The sequence below is a fragment of the Pristiophorus japonicus genome, chromosome 12 (genome assembly GCF_044704955.1).
Source record: "Pristiophorus japonicus isolate sPriJap1 chromosome 12, sPriJap1.hap1, whole genome shotgun sequence".
Lineage (NCBI taxonomy): Eukaryota > Metazoa > Chordata > Chondrichthyes > Pristiophoridae > Pristiophorus > Pristiophorus japonicus.
This window is the reverse complement of record NC_091988.1, coordinates 107730090-107747485: the sequence shown is the minus strand read 5'-3', so window position 1 is coordinate 107747485 and position 17396 is coordinate 107730090. Positions and strand designations below refer to the sequence as shown.

The window sequence follows — 17396 nt, the reverse complement described above, 5'->3', positions numbered from 1 at the left end:
TAACAAATGACTTTCAAGATTCTCCCAAGAGGATTTTGCAAGTGAATTTCATTGGGTGTTTTTGAATGATAAAGGACACCATTTACTGTAAATTGATAGCACCATCCTGATGGCTTTATTGTGTGTGTTATACATTGTTTTATTCTAGACCTCACAAGTTCATGCTGAAGTCACTAGTCCAGTGGTACAGGCCACACTGCCAGGATCATCAGTGATGACCAGTCCCTCCCAGAGAATCCAGATAATCTCCACAGACTCTCCTGTATCCTCCCCTCACAGGATCCAGGTAGGTGGCAGCACAGTCCATTCGTCCCATTGACAGAATGTGTGGAGAATATGAGGTCTGTTTCTGGGTAACCAGCTTCATTGTGTCGATGTTTGAAGAATATCCTTGGGAGACCCTATTTAAAAATCAAGCTGAAATGTGAATAAGGTGAAGACAGCTTTGATTTTCCTTGTGTCAATTGCTGCTGATGTTTGTTGGTCCGAATCGCTGACTCTTGACCTTGCACCCAGGAAGCTGGATCAAGCAGCAGGCTATGGGCTGAGGGAAGGAAACACGTGGAATAGGTGATGAATTTAATGCCAAATACAATAATTGCCTTGAATTCATTTCTCACCAAAATTTCAACCTATTGTGCTTTTTAAGTGAAGGTTTACTAACTCGACTGCTCCTACAAGATGTTACCCAGTGGTCTGGGCTGGTGGAAGGCTGCTCTTAATGATGGGACCCATGAACTGTTCGAGCCTGTGAAACTGCAACACGGTAGCTGCTGCCTGGGCTTTCTGGCACTGGTGTGGCTGTTGTTTGAGGGGTTGGTGAGGGAGCAGACAGGCTAACACCCTGAGAGAGGGCACCTCCCACAGTGCACTGCTGCTGCTCAGCCCCTCCACACATCTATGGGAGAGCAGATTGCAGGCGATGGGTGACTCTGGCAGCCCCTGTCTGTCCGATCTGTTTGCATGTTGCGCTCTGTCTGTGTCTATCCAGGACAAAGCAGCCCTCTTGATTGGCATCCCATCCACCACTTTCAACATTCACTCCCTCCACCACCGGCGCACCGTGGCTGCAGTGTGTATTATCTACAAGATGCACTGCAGCAACTCACCAAGGCTTCTTCGGCAGCACCTCCCAAACCCGTGACCTCTACCACCTGGAAGGACAAGGGCAGCAGGCGCATGGGAGCACCACCGCCTCCACGTTCCCCTCCAAGTCACACACCATCCTGACTTGGAAATATATCGGCTGTTCCTTCATCGTCACTGGGTCACAATCCTGGAACTCTCTCAGCACTGTGGGAGCACCTTCACCTCACGGACTGCAGCGGTTCAAGAAGGCGGCTCACCACCATCTTCTCAAGGGGCAATTAGGGATGGGGAATAGTATTAGGCAGTCCCTCGTGTCGAGGATGACCTACTTCCATACCAAAAAAGGGTGAGTTCACAGGTGTTTCAATGAAGGAACTAATATTCCAGATCCCGAACTACATCTTGAAGGGTGGAAGATGCCTGTGGGTGGATTTTTTTTAACGTGGGGTGGCCGTTGCACACCAGCCACCACAAGGGCTTGACAGAGCTAGGTCTTGGTCCAGTGGCAAGGGTTAACCAGGGCGATTGGAGACCAGCTCTGCTGCACACACACATCTATCACAGTGTGGGCTGGCCCATGCTGCTCCCTCCCTGGGCCCCCACCCCGCTGTTGTTATACACTGTGCCATTCCTGGGCCTCTGCGGCACTGCTGGGCTCCTCGACCCCGCCCTTCGACTCCCTTTCCCCGCCCCTCTGCCACTCCACCCCCCTCGGCCTCGGCCTCGGCCCTGAACTCTCGCCGCTCCTCTGCTGCTTGCCGTTTCTCCTCCTGCACCTGGGCCCCGACCTCACTGATGGTCCCGCCCACACTGCAGTCGGTGACCTGAATTCTGGTGATGTCAATCCAGTCACCCTCCTCGAGTCCGTCGCCCTTCTGGAACGGCTTGCGCTGCTCCCTGCAGAGGCTAGCTCTTATAGCCCCGACCTGTGGATGGTGTTCTCTCGCAGGTCGGGCGTGTTACGATGGATGGGCAATAAATGCTGACATTGCTAGCAATGTCCATATTCTAAGAATGAATATTTTTTTTAAAAGCTCATCCTCAAGGACAGCAAAGTCCAGGAAGGGTTGAGTCAGAGATGGACCATGTAAAGGTAAGGGAGGGGTGGAAATTAATTTTAATTTTATTCTGTAGCTCAGGGTGAGAGCAGGAAGCAGCAGTGACAGAGTCATCAATGTCAGGGAGGGAGAGGTCAGGGAGGGAGCCTGAACCCAGACACATTGCTAATATGAGCAGCGATGGGACATGCTTCTGTAATTAGTAATTCTGTGGCTGTTGGCCAGCACCATTGTGTGCAAACTACCGTTGCAAGCAAGTGATAATTGGATTGTTACAGCAACAGTTCAGACCAAGGACTAATATCCTGTGTATCTTTCTGAAGCTTTGTTTGAATGTTTTTTTAATACTTTCACGGGATGTGGATGTCACCGGCAAGGCCAGCATTTATTGCCTGACCCTAATTGCCCTCGAAAATGGCAGTGAGCTGCCGCCTTAAATAAATGGCTTGCTCAGCTTGCTGTGGGTCTGGAGTCACATATAGACCAGACCAGGTAAGGGCACCAGATTTCCCTCCCTAAAGGACACCAGTGAACCAGTTGGGGTTTTTACAACAATCCGGTAGTTTCAGGATCATAAGAACATAAGAATTAGGAACAGGAGTAGGCCATCTAGCCCCTCGAGCCTGCTCCGCCATTCAATAAGATCATGGCTGATCTGGCCGTGGACTCAGCTCCACTTACCCGCCTGCTCCCCATAACCCTTAATTCCCTTATTGGTTAAAAATCTATCTATCTGTGACTTGAATACATTCAATGAGCTAGCCTCAACTGCTTCCTTGGGCAGAGAATTTCACAGATTCACAACCCGATGGGAGAAGAAATTCCTTCTCAACTCAGTTTTAAATTGGCTCCCCCGTATTTTGAGGCTGTGCCCCCTAGTTCTAGTCTCCCCGACCAGTGGAAGCAAAGCTCTCCGCCTCTATCTTGTCTATCCCTTTCATTATTTTAAATGTTTCTATAAGATCACCCCTCATCCTTCTGAACTCCAACGAGTAAAGACCCAGTCTACTCAATCTATCATCATAAGGTAACCCCCTCATCTCCGGAATCAGCCTAATGAATCGTCTCTGTACCCCCTCCAAAGCTAGTATATCCTTCCTTAAGTAAGGTGACCAAAACTGCACGCAGTACTCCAGGTGCGGCCTCACCAATACCCTGTACAGTTGCAGCAGGACCTCCCTGCTTTTGTACTCCATCCCTCTCGCAATGAAGGCCAATATTCCATTCGCCTTCCTGATTACCTGCTGCACCTGCAAACTAACTTTTTGGGATTCATGCACAAGGACCCCCAGGTCCCTCTGCACGCAGCATGTTGTGATTTCTCCCCATTCAAATAATATTCTCCTTTACTGTTTTTTTTCCCAAGGTGGATGACCTCACATTTTTCGACATTGTATTCCATCTGCCAAACCTGAGCCCATTCGCTTAACCTATCTAAATCTCTTTGCAGCCTCTCTGTGTCCTCTACACAACCCGCTTTCCCACTAATCTTTGTGTCATCTGCAAATTTTGTTACAGTACACTCTGTCCCCTCTTCCAGGTCATCTATGTATATTGTAAACAGTTGTGGTCCCAGCACCGATCCCTGTGGCACACCACTAACCACAGATTTTCAACCCGAAAAGGACCCATTTATCCCGACTCTCTGCTTTCTGTTAGCCAGCCAATTCTCGATCCATGCTAATACATTTCCTCTGACTCCGCGTACCTTTATCTTCTGCAGTAACCTTTTGTGTGGCACCTTATCGAATGCCTTTTGGAAATCTAAATACACCACATCTATCGGTACACCTCTATCCACCATGCTCGTTATATTCTCAAAGAATTCCAGTAAATTCGTTAAACATAATTTCCCCATTACTGATGCTACATTTTTATTGAATTTAAGTGAATTTAAATTCCCCAGCTGCCATGAGATTTGAACTGTTGTCTCCAGATCGTTAGTCCAGGCTTCTGGACATAATCACTATGCTACGTACCAACGGTTATGAGAGCCAGAGTATGTCTCTGTCTTTCTAACACACATTCACAGGTTTTGAATAGATCGTTCAAATGATTTGTCACAGTTCAGTGTATCAGGTCACGGTGGGGCGGTGGTTTTGATTGATAACTGTGTCTGGGAAGGAGAGCGCTGTCAGACCTGTGAGTAGGGCGGGGCTAATGATTCCTTGTAGTTTTGATGGACAGTTGTGGCCAGGAGATTCCAATTCTGGGTTGCTATTGGGCGAGCTGTGCGTAGCAGAGATAGTCTGCATGAGAGAGACTCAGCTATTTAAGAACATAACATTACAGACAAGAAATAGGAGCAGGAGTCGGCCATTCAGCCTTTCAATAAGATCATGGCTGATCTTCTACCTCAACTCCACCTTCCTGCACGTTTCCAAAATCTATCGATCTCTGTCTTGAATATACTTAATGGCTGAGCCTCCACAGCCCTTGGGTAGAGAATTCCAGAGAGTCATCACCCTTTTTACTGAATGGCTCCATATCTCGGTCCTTAATGGCCGACCCCTTATTCTGAGACTGTGACTCCTGGTTCTAGACTCCCTGCATCTACCCGGTCAAGCCCTTTAAGAATTTTATGTTTCACTGAGATCACCTCTCATTCTTCTAAACTCTATGGAATATAGTCTGCTCAATATCTCCTGATGGGACAATCCCCTCATTCCAGGAAATCAGTCTGATGAACCTTTGTTGCATTCCCTGTGAGGCAAGTAAAACCGCCCAAGGATGGACTTCTGAACCGGCCGTGGGACCCATTAACGGGGCCGTGGGGCCCAGAGACACATTGCGGGGAACATTCTTACCGATAGTTGACAATGAGCATCATGTGGCAGCACATTGTACGATGATTAGAGTGTTGTGGACCCAGACACTGGGCAGATAACAGTCCATTCAGCTTTTATAGAGGGTGCAAGGTTCACGATGAACATGTTCAGTGACGCTCTACCCAAATACAACATCCAACATAAATCCCCAACAAAGTTAATTGAAAAAAGTTGCGCTATTTTAAAGAAGTAATAGGTTTGCCATTCCTGGATGGCAGTGGGACTCCTGTCCAACATTAACATTGAATCTGTCGCCTTCCTGATTGCAGAAAATTGCCAACTTTATTTTTTTCAGATTGTAACTGATCAACAAACCGGGCAGAAAATACAGATCGTGACAGCCTTAGACCCAGCTACATCCTCCAAACAGTTTATCTTGACCACTCCAGACGGCAGAGGTGCAGGGAAGGTGATACTGGCTGGTGGAGATAGCCCAGTCCAGGGAAAACTTCTTTTGACCACACCTGAAAGCTCCAGTCCAAAGCAGCTCATTCTCACCACTACAGATGGCATTGTGCCCCAAAGATTTCAGGTAAATAACAGAGGCTACACACTGTTCCTACATAAACCAATGTCTTTCAGTTACTGGGGCCGAAATTTGACTTGGATGGTGCAAATTGGGCGTAGAGTATCGGCCTCCTGTTCTATTCCCCACTTCAATAGGCCAGTGTCTGTGTCTGTGTCTGAGCGAAGGTGAAGCAGAGAAAGAATCCGAAAAGAAAGCCCAGACAGAGAAAGACAAGAGGACACTGGGAGAATTAAAAAAGACACAAGAACATAAGAAATAGGAGCAGGAATAGGCCACTTCCCTGTCCGCTCCCCATAACCCTTCACTCCCCTATCATTAAAAATCTGTCTATCTCCGCCTTAAATACATTCAATGACCCAGCCTCCACAGCTCTCTGGGGCAGAGAATTCCACAGATTTACAAATCCCTCTGAGAGAAGAAATTCCTCCTCATTTCCATTTTAAATGGGCGACTCCTTATTCTGAAACTGTGTCCCCTAGTTTTAGATTCCCTCATAAGGGGAAACATCCTCTCTGGATCAAGGATCCTCAAATACATTTCAGTAAGATCACTTCTCATTCTTCTAAACTCCAATTGGTATAGGCTCAACCTTTCTTCAGCAGGGAACCCCTTCATTGCAGTAATCAATCTTGTGAACCTTCTCTGAACTGCCTCCAATACATGTGTATCCTTCCTTAAATATAGAGACTAAAACAGTACGCAGTACTCCAGGTGTGACCTCACCAATACCCTGTACAGTTGTAGCAGGACTTCTCTGCTTTTATACTCTGTCCCCCTTGCAATAAAGGCCAACATTCCATTTGCCTTCCTGATTACTTGCTGTACCTGCATACTAACTTTTTGTGTTTCATAAGGGGGTAAGCCATTTAGGACCGAGATGAGGAGAAACTTCTTCACCCAGAGAGTGGTGAATCTGTGGAATTCTCTACCACAGAAAGTTGTTGAGGCCAATTCACTAAATATATTCAAAAGGGAGTTAGATGAAGTCCTTACTACTAGGGGGATCAAGGGGTATGGCGAGAAAGCAGGAAGGGGGTACTGAAGTTGAATGTTCAGCCATGAACTCATTGAATGGCGGTGCAGGCTAGAAGGGCCGAATGGCCTACTCCTGCACCTATTTTCTATGTTTCTATGTTTCTATGAACAAGGACCCCCAAGGACTCTGTACCTCAGCACTTTGTAATCTTACCCTATTTAAATAATTTGCTTTTTTATTTTACCTCATATTTTCCCACATTATACTCCATCTGCCAAATTTTTGCCCACTCACTTAGCCTGTCTATATCCCTTTTCAGATTCTTTGCGTCCTCCTCGCAGCTTATTTTCCAACCTATCTTTGCGTCATCAGCAAATTTAGCTACATTACGTTCGGTCCCTCCATCCTAGTCATTAATATAGATTGTAAACAGCTGAGACCCCAGCACTGATCCCTGCGGCACCCCACTAGTCACTGTTTGCCAAACTGAAAATGACCCATTTATCCCGACTCTCTGTTTTCTGTTAGTTAGCCAATCCTCTATCCATGCTAATATATTACCCCCAACCTCGTGAGTTCTTATCTTGTGCAGTAACCTTTTAGTTGGCACCTTATCGAATACCTTCTGGAAATCCAAATATACCACATCCACTGGTTCCCCTTTATCCACCCTGCTCATTACATCCTAAAAGAACTCAAAGACCCAAAGGACAGGCTGAGAGAGAAAACTGTTAAATATCAGGGAGTCACGAATAAATCGAATAGGGAATTCAGGAGAAACGTCTTACTCAGAGTGGTGAAAATGTGGAACTCGCTGCCACAAGGAGTGATTGAGACGAATAGTATCGATACATTTAAGGGGAAGCTCGATAAACACATGAGGGAGAAAGGAATACAAGGATATGCTGATGTGGTTCGATGAAGTAAGGTGGGAGGAGGCTTGTATGGAGCAATAAGCATGGGCCTGTTGGCCGGAATACCTGTTTCTGTGCCGTACATTGTGTGCAATGGGACTGAACGGCAGAGGCCGCCGATGCAAAAGCGTATCCGCCTCCAGCTCCTGACGAACCGCGTTGCGGAACTGGAGCTGCGGGTGGATTCACGCTGGAGCATGCACAATGCTGAGAATGACGTGAATAGCACGTTTAGTGAGTTGGTCTTACCGCAGGTAAAGGGTACACAGCCAGATAGGGAATGGAAGAGCAACAGGAAGAGTAGTGCAGGGATCCCCTGCGGTCATCCCTTTGCAAAACAGATACACCGCTTTGGGTACTGTTGGGGGGGGGGGGGGGGGATGACTCATCAGGGGGGAGTAGCAGCAACCAAGTTCAAGGCACCATGGCTGGCACTGCTGTACAGGAGGGCAGGAAAAAGAGTGGGAGAGCGATAGTGATAGGGGATTCAATTGCAAGGGGAATAGATAGGCGTTTCTGCGGCCGAAACCGAGACTCCAGGATGGTTTGTTGCCTCCCTGGTGCAAGGGTCAAGGATATTCTGAAAAGGGAGGGTGAACAGCCAGTTGTCATGGTGCATATAGGTACCAATGACATAGGTAAAAAGCGGGATGAGGTCCTACGAGGCGAATTTAAGGAGCTAGGAGCTAAATTTAAAAAGTAGGACCTCAAAAGTAGTAATCTCAGGATTGCTACCAGTGCCACGTGTTAGTCAGAGTAGGAATCGCAGGATAGCTCAGATGAATACATGGCTTGAGGAGTGGTGCAGAAGGGAGGGATTCAAATTCCTGGGACATTGGAACCGGTTCTGGGGGAGGTGGGACCAGTGCAAACCAGACGGTCTGCACCTGGGCAGGACCGGATCCAATGTCCTCGGAGGGGAGTGTTTGCTAGTGCTGTTGGGGAGGAGTTAAACTAATATGGCAGGGGGAATGGGAACCTATGCAGGGAGACAGAGGGAAATAAAAAGGAGGCTGAAGCAAAATATAGAAAGGAGAATAGTAAAAGTGGAGGGCAGAGAAACCCAAGGGAAAAAACAAAAAGGGCCACATTGCAGCAAAATTCTAAAGGGGCAAAGTGTGTTTAAAAAAACAAGCCTGAAGGCTCTGTGCCTCAATGCGAGGAGTATTCGGAATAAGGTGGATGAATTAACTGCGCAGATAGCAGTTAACGGATACGATGTGATTGGCATTACGGAGACATGGCTCCAGGGGGACCAAGGCTGGGAACTCTACATCCAGGGATATTCAACATTTAGGAAGGAAAAGGAGGTGGGGTGGCGTTGCTAGTTAAAGATGAAATCAATGCAATAGTAAGGAAGGACATTAGCTTGGATGATGTGAAATCGATATGGGTGGAGCTACGGAATTCCAAAGGGCAGAAAATGCTCGTGGAAGTTGTGTACAGACCACCAAACAGTAGTAGTGAGGTTGGGGACAGCATCAAACAAGAAATAAGGGATATGTGAAATAAAGGTACATTAGTTATCATGGGCGACTTTAATCTACATATTGATTGGGCTAACCAAACTGGTAGCAATGTGGTGGAGGAGGATTTCCTGGAGTGTATTAGGGATGGTTTTCTAGACCAATATGTCGAGGAACCAACCAGGGAGCTGGCCATCCTAGACTGGGTATTGTGTAATGAGAAGGGACTAATTAGCAATCTTGTTGTGCGAGGCCCCTTGGGGAAAAGTGACCATAATATGGTAGAATTCCTTATTAAGATGGAGAGTGACAAAGATAATTTGGAAACTAGGGTCCTGAACGTAAGGAAAGGTAACTTCGACGGTATGAGGCGTGAATTGGCTAGAATAGACTGGCAAACGATACTAAAAGGGTTGACGGTGGATAAGCAATGGCAAACATTTAAAGACCACATGGATGAACTTCAGCAAATGTACATCCCTGTCTGGAGTAAAAATAAAACTGGGAAGGTGGCTCAACCATGGCTAACAAAGGAAATTAAGGATAGTGTTAAAGCCAAGGAAGAGGCATATGAATTGGCTAGAAAAAGCAACAAACCTGAGGACTGGGAGAAATTTAGAATTCAACAGAGGAGGACTAAGGGTTTAATTAGGAGGGGGAAAATAGAGTACGAGAGGAAGCTTGCAGGGAATATAAAAACTGACTGCAAAAGCTTCTACCAATATGTGAAGAGAAAAAGATTAGTAAAGGCAAACGTAGGTCTCTTGCAGTTGGATTCAGGTGAAATTATAATGGAGAACAAAGAAATGGCAGACCAATTGAACCAATACTTCGGTTCTGTCTTCACGAAGGAAGATACAAATAGGGAACAGTGGGCAGTGGGTCTAGTGAGAAGGAGGAACTGAAGGATATCCTTATTAGGCGGGAAATTGTGTTAGGGAAATTGATGGGATTGAAGGCCGATAAATCCCCGGGGCCTGATAGTCTGCATCCCCGAGTGTTCAAGGAAGTGGCCGAAATAGCAGTGCATTTGGAAAGCAGTGACAGGATCGGATCAAGTCAGCATGGATTTATGAAAGGGAAATCATGCTTGACAAATTTTCTGGAATTTTTTGAGGATGTAAGCAGAGTGGACAAGGGAGAACCAGTGGATGTGGTGTGTTTGGACTTTCAGAAGGCTTTTGACAAGGTCCCGCACAAGAGATTGGTATGCAAAGTCAAAGCGCATGGTATTGGGGGTAATGTACTGATGTGGATAGGGAACTGGTTGGCAGACAGGAAGCAGAGAGTCGGGATAAACGGGTCCTTTTCAGAATGGCAGGCAGTGACTAGTGGAGTGCCACAGGGCTCAGTGCTGGGACCCCAGCTCTTTACAATATACATTAACGATTTGGATGAAGGAATAAAGTGTAATATCTCCAAGTTTGCAGATGACACTAAGCTGGGTGGCGGAGTGAGCTGTGAGGAGGACGCTAAGAGGCTGCAGGGTGACTTGGACAGGTTAGGTGAGTGGGCAAATGCATGGCAGATGCAGTATAATGTGGATAAATGTGAGGTTATCCATTTTGGGGGCAAAAACACGAAGACAGAATGTTATCTGAATGGCGGCAGACTAGGAAAAGGGGAGGTGCAACAAGACCTAGGTGTCATGGTTCATCAGTCACTGAAAGTGGGCACACAGGTACAGCAGGCAGTAAAGAAGGCAAATGGTATGTTGGCCTTCATAGCTAGGGGATTTGAATATAGAAGCAGGGAGGTCTGACTGCAGTTGTACAGGGCCTTAGTGAGGCCTCACCTGGAATATTGTGTTCAGTTTTGGTCTCCTAATCTGAGGAAGGACGTTCTTGCTATTGAGGGAGTGCAGCGAAGGTTCACCAGATCGATTCCCGGGATGGCTGGTCATATGGGCCTTTATACACTGGAGTTTAGAAGGATGAGAGGGGATCTCATAGAAACATATAAGATTCTAACGGGAGTGGACAGGTTAGATGCAGGAAGAATGTTCTAGATGTTGTGGAAGTCCAGAACCAGGGGACATCGTCTTAGGATAAGGGGTAGGCCATTTAGGACTGAGATGAGGAGAAACTTCTTCACTCAGAGAGTTGTTAACCTGTGGAATTCCCTGCTGCAGAGAGTTGTTGATGCCAGTTCATTGGATATATTCAAGAGGGAGTTAGATATGGCTCTTATGGTTAAGGGGATCCAGGGGTATGGAGAGAAAGCAGGAAAGGGGTACTGAGGGAATGATCAGCCATGATCTTATTGGATGGTGGTGCAGGCTCGAGGGGCCGAATGGCCTACTCCTGCACCTATTTTCTATGTTTCTATGTCTGTGTTTACTGCGATTGTCTAAGACCAGTTTGTACCACAGTGAGTCTGAAGTCACCGAGCACTGAATTATCCAATCATTCACATTTACTTTTAGCTCTCAATTCCCACCTTGTTGTGTCATTTGCATTTGTTTATTCAAGACATTGGATAATTTCTCTCTTTGTGCAGAGTGACTAATTTATGAGGAGCAGACTCTACATGGGAACAGGACATCAAAACCTGGGCTGTTCCCAATTAATCTCCAGTTCCACACACAGTTAGTTGGGCTGATTTCCTATGCCGTGTATATTGTAACTAATAGCTCAATTACTGCTTCCTGTACTGCTTTCAGTCCGTATTCCATGAGTTTTGCTTTCTCCGGAGCAAGGCCTGTGATTTGAAGTGTAGTGCTCCAGTATCCCAGTATGTTACAGGGGACAGCCTGCCCGGTATATGTTGTAACCCTGGCCGGGCCCGATCGTCACCAGATCCTGCCATCATGGCCGCCTTCAGCCCTTTTTAATGCAGCCATCCAGATACACCTTACATTCTCCCCATTGAAGCACCAAATTGTTCGTTAAATGTTACCAGTATATGTGTCCCCACTATTCTATCTGTGAGTCCATTACATACATTGTTCGCACTCCGCATGAACAAGAACCTCCTGATATTAGTTACATGTTAATAGGATGATCCTGTATCCCCTTGTCTTACTCTTGCAATTTAATTCAAAGTAATATTCTAGATTTACCTATCCATTCTTGCATACGTCCGTCTCAGTTGTGGCTCTGTCAGAACTCTCACCTCAGTCAGAAGGTTGTGGGTTCAAGTCCCATTCCAGAGATAATCTCGGCTGACATTCCAGTGCAGTACTGAGGGAGCGCTGCACTGTCGCAGGGGCAGTACTGAGGGAGCGCCGCACTGTCGGAGGGGCAGTACTGAGGGAGCGCCGCACTGTCGCAGGGGCAGTACTGAGGGAGCGCCGCACTGTCAGAGGGGCAGTACTGAGGGAGCGCTGCACTGTCGCAGGGGCAGTACTGAGGGAGCGCTGCACTGTCGGAGGGCCAGTACTGAGGGAGCGCCGCACTGTCGCAGGGGCAGTACTGAGGGAGCGCTGCACTGTCGCAGGGGCAGTACTGAGGGAGTGTCGCAGGGGCAGTACTGAGGGAGTCGCAGGGGTAGTACTGAGGGAGCGCTGCACTGTCGCAGGGGCAGTACTGAGAGAGCGCTGAACTGTCAAAGAGGGCAGTACTGAGGGAGCGCCGCACTGTCGGAGGGGCAGTACTGAGGGAGCGCCGCACTATCGGAGGGGCAGTACTGAGGGAGCGCCGCACTGTCGGAGGGGCAGTACTGAGGGAGCGCTGCATTGTTGGAGGGGCAGTACTGGGGGAGCACTGTACTGTCGGAGGGGCAGTGCTGAGTGCTGCACTGTCGGAGGGCCAGTGCTGAGGGAGCGCCGCACTGTCGGAGGGCCAGTGCTGAGGGAGCGCCGCACTGTCGGAGGGCCAGTGCTGAGGGAGTGCTGCACTGTCGGAGTTCTCTTTGGATTGTTATTTCAATCGTTCAACGCTGACACCATATTGCCAATGATGGCAGAAACTCTGAACAAATATTTTGTATCAGTCTTTACGGTAGAGGACACTAACAATATTCCGACAGTGGATAGTCAAGGGGCTATAGGGGGAGGGGGAAGAACTTAACACAATCATAATCACTAAGGAGGTGGTACTCAGTACGATAATGGGACTAAAGGCAGACAAATCCCCTGCACCTGATGGCTTGCATCCTAGGGTCTTAAGAGAAGTAACAGCAGGGATTGTGAATGCATTGGTTGTAATTTATCAAAATTCTCTGGATTCTGGGGAGGTCCCAGCAGATTGGAAAACTGCAAATGTAATGCCCCTATTCAAAAAAAGGAGGCAGACAAAAAGCAGGAAACTATAGACCAGTTAGCCTAACATCTGTGGTTGGGAAAAAATGTTGGAGTCTGTTATTAAAGAAGCAGTAGCAGGACATTTGGAAAAGCAAAATTCGGTCAGGCAGAGTCAGCATGGATTTATGAAGGGGAAGTATGTTTGACAAATTTGCTGGAGTTCTTTGAGGATGTACCAAACAGTGTGGATAAAGGGAACCATTGAATGTGGTGTATTTGGATTTCTAGATGGCATTTGACAAGGTGCCACATAAAAGGTTACTGCACAAGATAAAAGTTCACGGGGTTGGGGATTGGCTAACTAACAGAGAACAGAGTCGGGATAAATGGTTCATTCTCTGGTTGGCAACCAGTAACTAGTGGGGTGCCGCAGGGATCAGTGCTGGGACCCCAACTATTTACAATCTACAGGCAACCCTCGATTATCCGGGTCCCTTGGGGATTGGGCTATGCCGGGTAAACGATTTCTCCGTTAGATCAAGTTGACATTATAAAGTTAAAACTTCAATTAATAAATACTGTGCAATCAGCTACAAACAATAACAAGGCAGTTAAGTATGGACATTACCAGCATGAATGCAGGTGGCCTTGAGGAGGAGATTGTCTAGTTCTGGAGCGCGATGCCTTCCCGGGCCAAAAGGACTCGGACGTCAGTGGCGGCTGCGAGAGACAGCGGCTGCAGCAGCGTACAAACGGAATTTTAAATGTCGTTACAACAGTTTCCCGTTGCATCCGTGTGCGGATAATCGAGAGTTGCCTGTATATTAATGACTTGGAAGAAGGGACCGAGTGTAACGTAGCCAAGTTTGCTGACGATACAAAGATGGGAGGAAAAGCAATGTGTGAGGAGGACACAAAAAATCTGCAAAAGGACATAGACAGGCTAAGTGAGTGGGCAAACATTTGTAATGGAGTATAATGTTGGAAAGTATGAGGTCATGCACTTCGGCAGAAAAAAATCAAAGAGCAAGTTATTATTTAAATGGAGAAAGATTGCAAAGTGCTGCAGTACAGTGGGACCTGGGGGTATGTGTGCATGAAACACAAAAGGATAGTATGCAGATACAGCAAGTGATCAGGAAGGTCAATGGTATCTTGGCCTTTATTGCAAAGGGGATAGAGTTTAAAAGCAGGGAAGTCTTGCTACAGTTATATAGGGTATTGGTGAGGCCACACCTGGAATACTGCGTGCAGTTTTGGTTTCCATATTTACGAAAGGATATACTTGCTTTGGAGGCAATTCAGAGAAGAGTGAACCTTTCTGAGGATGAGGGGGTTGACATATGAGGAAAGGTTGAGTAGGTTAGGCCTCTACTCATTGGAATTCAGAAGACTGAGAGGTGATCTTATCGAAACATAAACTTATGAGGGGGCTTGACAAGGTGGATGCAGAGAGGATGTTTCCACTGATGGGGAGACTTGAACTAGAGGGCACAATCTTAGAATAAGGGGCCGCCCATTTAAAACTGAGATGAGGAGGAATTTCTTCTCTGAGGGTTGTAAATCTGTGGAATTCGCTGCCTCAGAGAGCTGTGGAAGCTGGGTCATTGAATAAATTTAAGACAGAGATAGACAGTTTCTTAAACGATAACGGGTTTAGGGGGAGCGGGCGGGGAAGTGGAGCTGAGTCCATGATCGGATCAGCCATGATCTTATTGAATGGCGGAGCAGACTCGAGGGGCCGTATGGCCTACTCCTGCTCCTATTTCTTATGTTCTTATGTTATGACTTTTATTCAGGTGCAAACAAGAATCCATACATTACAATATTTAAGCAGCAGTTTGCAGGACACAATTGAGAATTATATTACGAGTTGTCCCTTGGGTAGAAGCTGTGACTTGGTCCACCGCACTTTCTGCCCTCTGTTGTTGTTCCCTCAGCTCAGTCCTCTACACTGAGAGAAGCTCAAATCCCCTACCTTATACCCCCAAAAATGGAACTGCGTCAAAATTCACCCTATCATGTTTTTCCCAATACTCTCCTCATTCTGCCCAATCATTGGGTCGGCACGTACGTGTCTAGGCCAGACACGCTCTGAACCCTTATCTCTGTCCGTGACCTCGGGACAAGCTCCCTTTCTTTTTGCAATTACTGGGAGGTGCTCATCCTGGGGACCTTGAAACAAAGGACTATTCTAGCTGTATAAAACGATAGTCCAGCAAACTTCATATTAAACCGCAATCTAGCAAAGCTTATATTAAAAAATAATAAAAGGGGATTATATTTGATTATATTTAAACAAATAATAGGAGTTCTTTTGTACGCATGACCACAGCAAGGGAGGAATAAGAGATAACTATGTAGACAGCTTCACACTGGGCCTCCCTCCCGTAGTTTGCAACAACACAATACCAGTGACCACCCTGCGCCCACTTTGTCTGAAAGTCTAGAAGCAGTTTATTTTGCAGAATTGCAGTTCCAGCCAAAGCTTTAGTTATTTAATCCTTTCGAGCCTAGTCCCTCTGAATACCCACCAAACCAAAATCTTGCCGCCTTTCAGATGAGGCGTTAAACCGAGGCCCCGTCTGCTCTTTCAGGTGGAGGTAAAAGATCCCATGGCATTTGAAGACGAGTAGGGGAATTCCTCTGGTGTACTCGGCAATATTTATTCCTCTACCAACAAACACCTAAAAGCAGATTATCTGGCCGTTATCTGATTGCGGGTTCTGGGACCGAGGCTTCAGCATTTCCTACGTTGCAGCAATGCCTGCATTTCAAAACGACTTCAGATTGGCTGTGAAGCAGTGTGGGGCATCCTGAGGTGTGAAAGGAGCTATAGAAATGCAAGTCTTTCTTTGCGATTAACTGTCACACCTCTCTGTTCAGGCCCAACTTTCCCCAGTCCGTCCTTACAACTGAGAGGCCTGGTGATGAAAGTCAGCATTGTGGCTGTCGGCCGTGTGTCGAGTGTTTGCAGGTCTTCCTTCGGTCGACCAGACCAGCAGTGCCGTTGCGGTCTGAGATCAACTGGAAGAACCCCCTGTCCTCTCCAAACTGCCACACTCGAGCAGCAAGTCAGCCGTGTTCAGCTCGCCCGTGGCCCTGTCAAAGTCCAGCACTGCCTGATTGCACAGCCTCCCCCCCGAGCTACCTACCTTCAACTGTGCCAGCTTTCAAACTGCTGAGATGAACATTAAATACAGGAATATCTGTAAAGACCCCTCGTTTAGTTTTCACAGAATAATGGACAAAGTTGTGGATTCAATTCCTATAGTAAAGATTGTAGAATATATAAATGATGTATATTCTATAGATTCAGTGGCTGTAAATCAGAGGCCCTGATGTTTCCCTGACGGTACAAACAGCCACACCATTGATTCGCCATAAGCAGCCCCACAGGAGTTCTGCTTCTGGAAGCGTGTTGTCCTTGAATTATTAGGGTCTCCTTTTCTTGGATACTTAACTAAACCCAACCCTTCTGTGCATTGCTGGCTACTAACCACTTGGGCTAAATTTCTGGTCCTTGCATTATTGCAACACATCACGTGCAAACTATGAGTGTGCCGAATAGGGTTCTCATGTTACTGATGCCTCCAAGGTTGGCTGAGGCCTACTCTTGCCCCCTATTGGAGAACTTTAAAAGGAAGAGACTCGGACTGTAGTCTGAGCCTCTGCGATCCCCTCCAGCTTCCTCAGCAGCTGAGGGTGTAGCCATCAGAGCTCAGAGAACACATGTTGGCCTTCAGCTTACTCACATTCTGACTGCCCTCTTTTAACAGATTGTGACAGATGCAGCTGCAGTACAACGTCTGTTAATAAAAACCGAGGTACAACGGTCACAGCCCGTCGAGTATTGTGTCGTGTGTGGAGACAAAGCATCAGGTAAACGCCAAATGGGCGCTGATCAGACTGTGTATTCTCAGTGTAGACCCGACTGTATTCTCGGTGTAGACCCGCCTGTGTTCTCTGCCAGTGAGCGCGAGTTACACTGAGGGCCCATAAACAGTAAATGTGATAAATGATAACCGAGAATGCTGGAAATCTCAGCGGGTCAGGCAAGATCTGTGGAGAGAGAAACAGATTTAACGTTTCGGGGCTGAGATTTCCAGCATTTTCTGTTTTTATTTCAGATTCCAACATCCGCAGTATTTTGCATTTGTGTAAATGTAATCCGTGACTTGTTGATTTGCTTTTGCTGGGTTTAATTCAGTAAGTAATGTTATAGTTCAAATAATGGCAGATGGGGCAGGCCCGGATTTGAACATAGCACCTGAAACACACACACGGAGTTAAGAGCAAGTGTAATCTTTAAAGGGACCAGGATGCACAGAGCTAAGTCATCGATTGTGTCCC

At 46.9% G+C, this 17396-nt stretch overlaps 1 protein-coding gene across 1 annotated transcript in view; it reads left to right on the top strand.

Moving 5' to 3' along the window:
• The window catches only part of LOC139276831 (nuclear receptor subfamily 2 group C member 2-like), a 170367-nt gene that overhangs the window by 11914 nt on the left and 141057 nt on the right, over positions 1–17396 (top strand). The window contains exons 2-4 of the mRNA XM_070894830.1: positions 149–286; positions 5271–5507; positions 16823–16925. Coding sequence (XP_070750931.1) covers positions 215–286; positions 5271–5507; positions 16823–16925 — 412 coding nt within the window. The 5' untranslated portion in view covers positions 149–214. The remainder of the gene's footprint in view (positions 1–148; positions 287–5270; positions 5508–16822; positions 16926–17396) is intronic.